Here is a 9,919-nt window from a genome sequence, read left to right as displayed (position 1 = left end):
TATTTTAACCGATTGAGACCTGGAACGCATCTGTGTCACTTTTTGATTTGAGCTAAAAAACATTATTTTACACTTTGGCTATTCAAAAATAGCAGATCTACAAGCTCATAGCGCGGCACCGAGTGCCGCGCTATGAGCTTGTAGATCTGCTATTTTTGAAAAATTGTGAAAATGTGTGCAAATCTTTGAATATATTGTATATATTGTTTTATTATATTGGGTCCCTGGAACAAAATATTTTGAGATGGGGGTTGGCGGCCAAATACATATAATTTTGGGGGTCCTTGACATGAAAAAGTTTGAGCACCACTGATATAGAAACATACGTTTTTTTCTTCAGAATAAGGCTTCAGGTCTTAATGGGTTAAACCAAACATTTTAAGTCAAATCTTGTCTTCTGGGGGGTCCCTGGCACAAAACATGTTTGAGGTGGTCCGCGGCCAAATAGTGATCGTCCCAGCTGCTTCTCAGAGCCAACTCCCGGTCACATTTGGCACATCTGAAGGCCGTGTGGGTGAAGGTGTGCGTGTCTCTCACGTGTTCTATCAAGTCCTTGTTTCTGTGGAACTGCTTTCTGCAGAAACGGCACATCTTATGCTCTATGCAGAAAACGTGGTCGGCACTGTGGCCGAACCGGGCCAAGTCCGATCCGTCGTCGCAACGTTCGTTTGCGACGTCGCGGTTTGCGATCAGCCGGCTGTCGCTGGCCGTTTGTGATGTCACAAATCCATTGGTCGCCATGCTGGAGATACTGGTCTCGGAGTCTGGATGGACGCTGAGGTTCAGCCGTTCCTCTTTGGCTTGTTGTGTGGAATGTTGAACAGCTACCGTGGTACGAGACGGGATCAGCCGGCTGTCACTTGTGGTGGTTTGTGACCTAAGAACTCTGTTCGTCACGATGTTGGAAATACCGGCCTCTGAGGTTTGATGGATCGATTTGTGTATTTCGGACACTGTTAAAAGACAAAGAATACGTAAAATAAACATAATAAACTTACTTAAGAAAATGTATAAAAACGACATATTGAAGGGATTTGTTAATGAGCTCTGAAGATGAACACAATGAATAGTTTTTTTGTTTCTGTTGGTTTCTTGTATCCAGAGTATTTTCAGGACATAGATTTTGTAATCTTTAAGTGTATTTGATTGATAAATAATGAGTGAATAATGAGTAATAAGGGGTAGGACTAGATACGTTTTAAACTTCATCCTAACGCCCTTTTTGATCACTCTAGACTAGAGTACTACATGTATTTGTTTTCATATTTTCATATTAGTTATTATTTTCTTACCCATTATTTGGGGGGTCCTTAACACGGAAAAGTTTGAGAACTACTGGTTTAGGGCGCGCTCCCACCGCACTTTTATTTTACCTCTGGGTCAGAATCTGCCAATGCTTTGTCAATGCAAATGCGTGGATTCCTGGTCTTGCGCATTTTTTTCCAAGAATCCACGCATTTACATTGACAAAGCATTGGCAGATTCCGCCCCAGAGGTAAAATAAAAGTGCGGTGGGAGCGCGCCCGTAATGGGTTAAACTCAGTGGTGGAAAAAGTACTCAAATGTTTTACTTAAGTAAAAGTATCAATACTGCAATGTAGAAGTACTCTGTTACAAGTAAAAGTCCGGAATTCAAAATCTACTTGAGTAAAAGTACAAAAGTATTGGTATCAAAATGTACTTAAAGTACTAACATGTTTGAAAATATATTTACAAGGCTATTTTCAAATAACCTCAGTATAAAATAGGACTAAAGTGGTTTGTATGTTCATTGTTTTATAGTGTAATCATTTATATCTGCAAAGTAACTAAAGTTTCCAAATCATTGTAGTGGAGTAAAAGTACAATATTTGCCTCTGAGAAGCAGTTGAGTAGAAGTAAAAGAATAGACATTTGGAAATACTCCAGTAAAGTAAAAGTACCTCAAAATTGTAATTAAGCACAGCACTTGAGTAAATGTACTTAGTTACTTGCCACCACTGGTTAAAATCGATGAATGTACTTGCAATTCTTTCCGTTTTTCACTACATGGTTGTTCCATAACTCCACACCTTTAACTGTAATGCATGGCAGAGCTTTGTATTTGTCCTTACTTTTTGTGTCCTGGTCTGCAACGATGCTGAGGTCCATCCGCTCCTCTTTGACCAGTGGAGACTGATGTCGTTGTGGTGCGTCTTCATCCCTCTGACCACTGGACAACATCAGCTCCTCTTTGACCAGTGGAGACTGAGGTCGTTGTGGAGCGTCTTCATCCCTCTGACCACTGGACAACATCAGCTCCTCTTTGACCAGTGGAGACTGAGGTCGTTGTGGAGCGTCCTCATCCCTCTGACCACTGGACAACATCAGCTCCTCTTTGACCAGTGGAGACTGAGGTCGTTGTGGAGCGTCCTCATCCCTCTGACCACTGGACAACATCAGCTCCTCTTTGACCAGTGGAGACTGAGGTCGTTGTGGAGCGTCTTCATCCCTCTGACCACTGGACAACATCAGCTCCTGAAGCAGCTTCTCAGAGACCTGCTGGGAATCTGACACAAAGAGAGAGAGAGAGCACAAACAATTACTACGTCACATCAAAAAAACACCTATTAGTGGAAAGAGCGGCATCCAAAATAAATACTGCAAGACAGTGGCTCAGTTTCTCATTTTATTGCGAGAACGCTGACGCGTTTCGGCCGCAGCCTTCCTCAGAGTCAGATTAACAAGTGATACTGGGGGTCAGTGGTGGAAAGTAACTAAGTACATTTACTTAAGTACTGTTTTAAGTACAATTTTGAGGTATTTGTACTTTGCTTGAGTATTTCCAATTTCCAATACTTTTACTTCTACTCCACTACATCTCAGAGGCAAATATTGTACTTTTACTCCACTACAATTATTTGAAAACTTTAGTTACTAGTTACTTTTCAGATATAAATTATGATATTACGAAACATACATTAACCACTTTAGCCCTATTTTATACATAGGCTATTTGAAAATAGCCGATCTACAAGCTCACAACGCGTCGCTTTGCGACGCGTTGTGAGCTTGTAGATCGGCTATTTTCAAACATTTTTGTACTTTTACTTAGTACATTTTGATGCCAATACTTCTGTACTTTTACTCAAGTAGATTTAGAATTCCGGACTTTTACTTGTAACAGAGTACTTCTACAGTGCAGTATTGATACTTTTACTTAAGTAAAACATTTGAGTACTTTTTCCACCACTGCTGGGGGTGCATGCCCCTCTTTTAAACTCACCTGTGTAGGGGGGGGGGAGGTACTTGCTTGACAATCAATCAATTACACAATATCACTGTCACAGTCAGAACAGCAGTTCGCAACAATAACAGGACAAATATCACAGATCATGAAGGAATCACAGACATCAATTGATTTTTTTTGTTTTTTTTACGACGTCACACTATGAATAATGAGATTATAATAAAATTGACAGTGCACATAGTTTGTCTATAAAAAGGGTTTGTAGGATAAATCATCATTTAGGCCATTTGGTTGCATGGTGTTGAGTTGATATTGAAAAATCCAAAACATTTCTCTCTGAGATAGCAATTTGGGGAGGTTACCCCCTCTAGGGGTAGTAACCACTTGTTCAATCCCTACAAAGTGCAAAGATGAGGGTGAACCATGCTTCTTTGCGTCAAGGTAGCGTTTAGCCATGGCATATTCAAAAAATTAAATTACGTCACCTTCTTCACACATTCAGGTTTTACCTGATTTTGAGAGTTTTTGATGATTATTTTCAACTACCAAATATCAAACCTGCTAGATATCTAGAAACCCTCGGGAAGGCATCGCCGAGCGCTATTATCGTGGCCGGATCCTCTCGCAGAGCCTTTCACACACACAGCGAGCAAAACCTCGGGGATCACAGTCCGATCTGCGTCAGATCGGGGGGTTTTGTCGGCGAGCCCCAAAAAAGGTCCCCGACAGCATCATCGGAGCAAATATCCTACAGTGTGTGTGTACCCACCTTAAGTCTGCAGTAAGTCAGTTACTCCACAAATAGGTGATGAGTCTAACTATGAAGCAGTGGTTCTGACAGCAAATTTGATTTAGACGTTAATATTACATAAATATCCCTTCAATACAAAACAACGTATACAAATTGGGGTGGTTGTATTTAGTCTCCCTGCTCTTCTATTGAGACATTTAGATAGTGTCAAAGGTCATGTCTCACCTAGACACAGGATCTGACACAGATTTTGACCTGATGATTAAGATTCAATTTATCCCCTGAGCAAGCAGCCCGGCTCTATTAGCTCAATGGTAAAAACAATGTCAGCTCTTGCGCAGGAAACCCGGTTCAAATCCGGGGTAGAAGAGGTAAGTTACATAGTGCCGCTTTAACATTTCTTCCAACTTGTTTGCTTTAATCTTTTCTACAGGCAGACACTTTTGAACCAAGGGGTTAGCATCCTGTTTCTAAATTGAGGCCATGTAGGAAGTGACAGTTCATATGAATGGCTGCTAGTTTCGCTATTTCCACCATGATTCCCCCCTGCTGGCTGCTGAAGCAATAACTCTCTATTAAAGCCAATGGGTTTTTGGCTGGACTTAACTCTTGATTTTATAACCTTAATACATTGGTTCTCAAAGTGGGGTCCGGGGAGGACCCCCCAGGACTTGAGGGAGTTCCAGGGGGTCCGCAGCTAAATGATGGATAGTGAACCAAATGGACCCATACGGGTCTGTAACTCTGAGAGTTAAATTAACATTGATTTTACAATATAAATTGGGGTCCCAGAGATATAAATGCCATTAAATGGGGGGCCGTCGCCCTAATGCATGTTAAACTGGGGGTCCTTGAAATTAAAATGTTTGAGAATCACTGCTAAAGCCGTAAAAATCTTCTCTTATGGGGAGTCCTAGGCATATCTTTTTCAAATGGGGGTCCGCGGGCTAATAAGTGTCAATTTGGGGGTCCTTGACATGAACAAGTTTGAGAACCACTGCCTTAATAAACATTGTCATAAATACTTTATGCTTTCAGTCGCTAGTTTAAAGTCCTCTTTCGATTACCATGATATGCGTTCAGTAAATGATGGTCCAGTTATGTATTGAAGGTTATAAACCTCACATAAAGGGTTAAAGGGATATTTCACTTTCAAAAAAACATTTGGTCATTTTATCATCTACTCAGGCTTTTGTCAGCCCCCCAGACCGTTTTTAAGTTGCTTGATTTAGTATTTAGATATTTGATAATCATTTTATCAGACACGCCCCCTTCCTACAGTATACAAACCCATTATAACTTCAAACTCCATTTTTAACCTGTTAGATTCATCAAAAACACCCGTCCTTGATTCTGGTGACTCACCCTGCCCTCCTAATACGCGAGGGGGCCGTGTTTTTTCGATAACCTTTTTTTTTTTAATGTAGTATTTTTTTTTTTTCATTTTCCAAAATAAATATTAAAAATAAATGAAAGAAGTTATCGAAAAAACAAGGGCCCCTCGCGTATTAGGAGGGCAGGGTGAGTCACCAGAACCAAGGACGGGTGTTTTTGACAAATCTAACATTAGTCTGGTTCACTATGTAATTTTGTCGGATTTTTTTGAAGATTTGCAAAACTATACATTTTTGGAAAGGTTATTGTCTAAGGAATCAGAAAATCAATGTTTGCATTTGCCCAGATGTGTATATGGCGGCCATATTGGCAATTACAAAATGGCCACCCTAAAATGTACGTTTTTTAATATCTCGGCCTCTAAATAAGCTGGAACATTGATTTTAACTCTTAAACCTACATTTTCAGTGTCGAGGAATCCAATGGTGGTAATTATAAAGCTACAAAACTTTACAATATTAACCCTTAGATGCATGACTGAGTCCAAAATGACCAGATGTGGTTGTTTTCTTGCAATATCTTTGTAATTAAAAAAACATTTATCAATTCATATTGAAGATTTGCAAAACTATACATTTTTGGCAAGGTTATTGTCTAAGGATTCATAAAATCAATGTTTGAATTTGCCCAGATGTCTGTGGCCATATTGGAATTGACAAAATGGCCGCCGTAAAATGTATGTTTTGTAATATCTTGGCTTCTAAATAAGATGGAACATTGTTTTTAATGGCTAAACCTACATTTTCAGGGTCAAGGAATCCAATGGTGCAAGTTATCATTTAATTTTTTGTATCATCCCATTGACATAATCCATCATATGGGTGAAAACAGCACAGCCCAGGCAGTCAGTCAGATACTAACTCAGTGTTCTTTTTATTTCTTTTAACTGTGAACTTTGGATGTTTGTGTAACCATCTTAAACATCATGACATGTGTAATCTTAGACAGTCTCTATCCATCATCATCATCATCATCATCATCACTTTCGTGCATCACAGCTTGGGAATCATCATCGTTCTGGCACTGGCTGCTGCACTGACACATTTCAGTACAGGCTAAGTCCTTAGCTTTGCAGGAACATCTGCCAGAAGAACAGTCTGATTTGCACTTGCATTGAACCATCTCAAGGATGGCCTTTGGAGCTGGGAGGACCTCTGTGGTCGTTGGTTTCAGCATGCCACCCGAGTGTTTGAAGTACCCATTTTGCAGGGGATCCAGCTGTGGATCCTGCAGAGCAATGGCTGCTTGTGCCCATGCCCTTGTTTGGACATGGACTCTCAAAATATGCTGTTTCAGAGCTCCAGGTGTTGGAGGGAGCTTGTCACTTTCTGCCCTGTGCTTGCAGAACAGATGCCATCGCAGTTCAGGGATTGTCTTGATGTTGATACCCTTGGGTGAGTAAGCTGCACATACAAAGGACTCCAGTGTTGACAGCATTCCTTCTGTCACTTCTGCTTCATCCAAAAGCATCTGCAGAGCTTTGATAATATCTCCATCCGTTTTGAGGTAGACCTGCAGCCAGGTTGCCTTGCTTATACGGGAGAACCTCCCTGTGTTGTCGGCCCCAGTGAATGCATGGAAGGCTGGCAAAGCCTTTGCTCTTTCTTTACCTAGAGCTCGCCACAATCTTCAATCTGCACAACACCAGAGGCCATAGAAATGGACGTGTTCATCAGCAGGAGGTCGTAGTTTGCTGTGACTAGCACTAAAACGTCCGTATCTGGGGAGAAAAATACCAACTGTGCATCAGGTGGGTTTCGCTGTGAAGCCAGCACAGCCTGGTGGATCAGCAGTGTGTCTGCTTCTTCGTGGTTATTTTCTTCAAAGACCAGGTCTTTGTTGCTCCTAGTGTATCTAGAAGCAGACGTGATGATCAGCTTGGAGGATCCCCTGTTGTACTCTAGTGTTTTGGTATCAAGATAGTCAGTCAGATCAGCCTTCGTCTTGTCATGGGAGAGGAACCTGCTCATCGGGATGTGTTTGATGGTAGGCAAGGCAACCTGGCTGCAGGTCTACCTCAAAACGGATGAAGATGTTATCAATGCTCTACAGATGCTTTTGGATGAAGCAGAAGTGATGGAAGGAATGCTGTCAACACTGGAGTCCTTACAGCTTACTCACCCAAGGGTATCAACATCAAGACAATCCCTGAACTGCGATGGCATCTGTTCTGCAAACACAGGGCAGAAAGTGACAAGCTCCCTCCAACACCTGGAGCTCTGAAGCAGCACATCTTGAGAATCCATGTCCAAACAAGGGCATGGGCACAAGCAGCCATTAATATGCAGGATCCACAGCTGCATCCCCTGCAAAATGGGTACTTCAAACACTTGGATGGCATGCTGAAACCAACGACCACAGAGGTCCTCCCAGCCCAAAAGGCCATCCTTGAGATGGTTCAATGCAAGTGTAAATCTGACTGTTCTTCTGGCAGATGTTCCTGCAAAGCTAAGGACTTAGCCTGTACTGAAATGTGTCATTGCAGCAGCCAGTGTCAGAACGATGACGATTCCCAAGCTGTGACGCACGAAAGTGATGATGATGATGATGATGATGATTATGATGATGCATAGAGACTGACTAAGATTACACATGTCATGATGTTTAAGATGGTTACACAAACATCCAAAGTTCACAGTTAAAAGAAATAAAAAGAACACTGAGTTAGTATCTGACTGACTGCCTGGGCTGTGCTGTTTTTAACCCATATGATGGATTATGTCAATGGGATGATACAAAAAATGAAATGATAACTTGCACCATTGGATTCCTTGACCCTGAAAAAAGCCATTAAAAACAATGTTCCATCTTATTTAGAAGCCAAGATATTACAAGACATACATTTTACGGCGGCCATTTTGTCAATTCCAATATGGCCACAGACATCTGGGCAAATGCAAACATTGATTTTATGATTCCTTAGACAATAACCTTTCCAAAAATGTATAGTTTTGCAAATCTTCAATATGAATTGATAAATGTTTTTTAATTACAAAGATATTTCAAGAAAACAACCACATCTGGTCATTTTGGACTCAGTCATGCATCTAAGGGTTAATATTGTAAAGTTTTGTAGCTTTATAATTACCACCATTGGATTCCTCGACACTGAAAATGTAGGTTTAAGAGTTAAAATCAATGTTCCAGCTTATTTAGAGGCCGAGATATTAAAAAACGTACATTTTAGGGTGGCCATTTTGTAATTGCCAATATGGCCGCCATATACACATCTGGGCAAATGCAAACATTGATTTTCTGATTCCTTAGACAATAACCTTTCCAAAAATGTATAGTTTTGCAAATCTTCTAAAAAATCCGACAACATTGTAAATCTAAGTAAGCATAGGGAACCAGACTACATGTTAAAAATGGAGTTTGAAGTTATAATGGGTTTGTGTAGGAAGGGGGCGTGTCTGATAAAATGAATATCAAATATCTAAATACTAAATCAAGCAACTTAAAAACTGTCTGGGGGGCTCAATAAAGCCTGAGTAGACGATAGAATGACCCAAACTTTTTTTTGAAAGTGAACCATCCCTTTAAGTAATCATACCTATTCTGTACAGGCGTATGCATGGACTGAACGTGTGGGTCAGTTGTCTCATGTCTCGCTCCAGCCGGACCACTTCCCTCCTGGACTGAAGAGCTCGCTCTTCACATTCACTGATGGTTCTCTCCAGCACGCCGAAGATCTCCTCAGCGGCCACTGTCAGGCGTTCCTGGATGAACGATCTGAGCTGCTGTCCTCCTGACATTTTGCAAAGACCACCGACCAGGACCACCGCTCTCTACTCCAATCGCTGTTGTTGTACACACATGGCAAATAGTCACAAAATTGCAGTGGTGGAAAAAGTACTCAAGTTCTTTACTTAAGTAAAAGTACCAATACTGCAATATAAAAATACTCTGTTACAAGTAAAAGTCTTTACTTGAGTAAAAGCACACAAGTTTTGGCATCAAAATGTACTTAAAGTACCAAAAGTAAAAGTACTAAATATTTGAAAATAGACGATCTACAAGCTCACAACGCGTTGCGATGCGACGCGTTGTGAGCTAAAGTGGTTAATGTATGTTTCATTATATCATAGTTTGTATCTGAAAAGTAACTAGAAACTAAAGTTTTCAAATAATTGTAGTAGAGTAAAAGTACAATATTTGCCTCTGAGATGTAGTGGAGTAGAAGTAAAAAATACTGAAAATTGGAAATACTCCAATAAAGTAAAAAAATACCTCAAAATTGCAGTATATGTATTTAGTTACTTTACACCACTGTCCGACTCTGGATAAGCGGTTGCAGATGGATGCATGGATGCCTCTGCAACTGTTGTTGTTTTGGGGAATATAGCCCCTACGGAACCTCCCCCTCCGCTGTATAACTCCGAGATGAGGTTCCTCGTTTCCCTCTGCCGTTTGAGCAGGACATTGTCGCACATTTTCCACTTTACATGTTTCTTACCCCTTTCTGCACATCGTATCCAAAAAGTAAAGCTTTTCCGCCATTTTCTCAGATGTTTAAAGTTCTAGCGCACCATAAAATCTATCCGACGAGTAGAAAAAAGTATTTA

At 40.8% G+C, this 9,919-nt stretch overlaps 1 protein-coding gene across 1 annotated transcript; it reads right to left on the bottom strand.

Moving 5' to 3' along the window:
- Positions 1–201: 201 nt before the first annotated feature.
- LOC308075997 (uncharacterized protein) lies at positions 202–9,143 on the bottom strand. The gene is made up of 3 exons (XM_080416048.1): positions 8,908–9,143; positions 2,094–2,528; positions 202–953 (listed from the first exon to the last, which is right to left on the bottom strand). The coding sequence occupies exons 1-3, from the start codon at positions 9,107–9,109 to the stop codon at positions 379–381; spliced, it is 1,212 nt and encodes a 403-aa protein (XP_080272174.1). The 5' UTR covers positions 9,110–9,143; the 3' UTR covers positions 202–378.
- Positions 9,144–9,919: the final 776 nt, after the last annotated feature.

The sequence above is a fragment of the Gymnoscopelus braueri genome, assembly GCF_963280865.1.
Source record: "Gymnoscopelus braueri genome assembly, chromosome: 2".
NCBI classification, from domain to species: Eukaryota; Metazoa; Chordata; class Actinopteri; order Myctophiformes; family Myctophidae; genus Gymnoscopelus; species Gymnoscopelus braueri.
The sequence above is the reverse complement of the archived record's forward strand: the minus strand, read 5'-3'. Positions and strand labels throughout refer to the sequence as shown.

Bases quoted from the DNA above. Each gene is read 5' to 3' on its own strand.
- LOC308075997 (XM_080416048.1), bottom strand. From the start codon at position 9,109: ATGTCAGGAGGACAGCAGCTCAGATCGTTCATCCAGGAACGCCTGACA. The intron at 2,529-8,907 runs GTATGATTACTT...TCTTTGTGTCAG, and splicing joins CATACGCCTGTACAGAATAG to ATTCCCAGCAGGTCTCTGAG. The intron at 954-2,093 runs GTAAGGACAAAT...GTCTTTTAACAG, and splicing joins TGCAGACCAGGACACAAAAA to TGTCCGAAATACACAAATCG.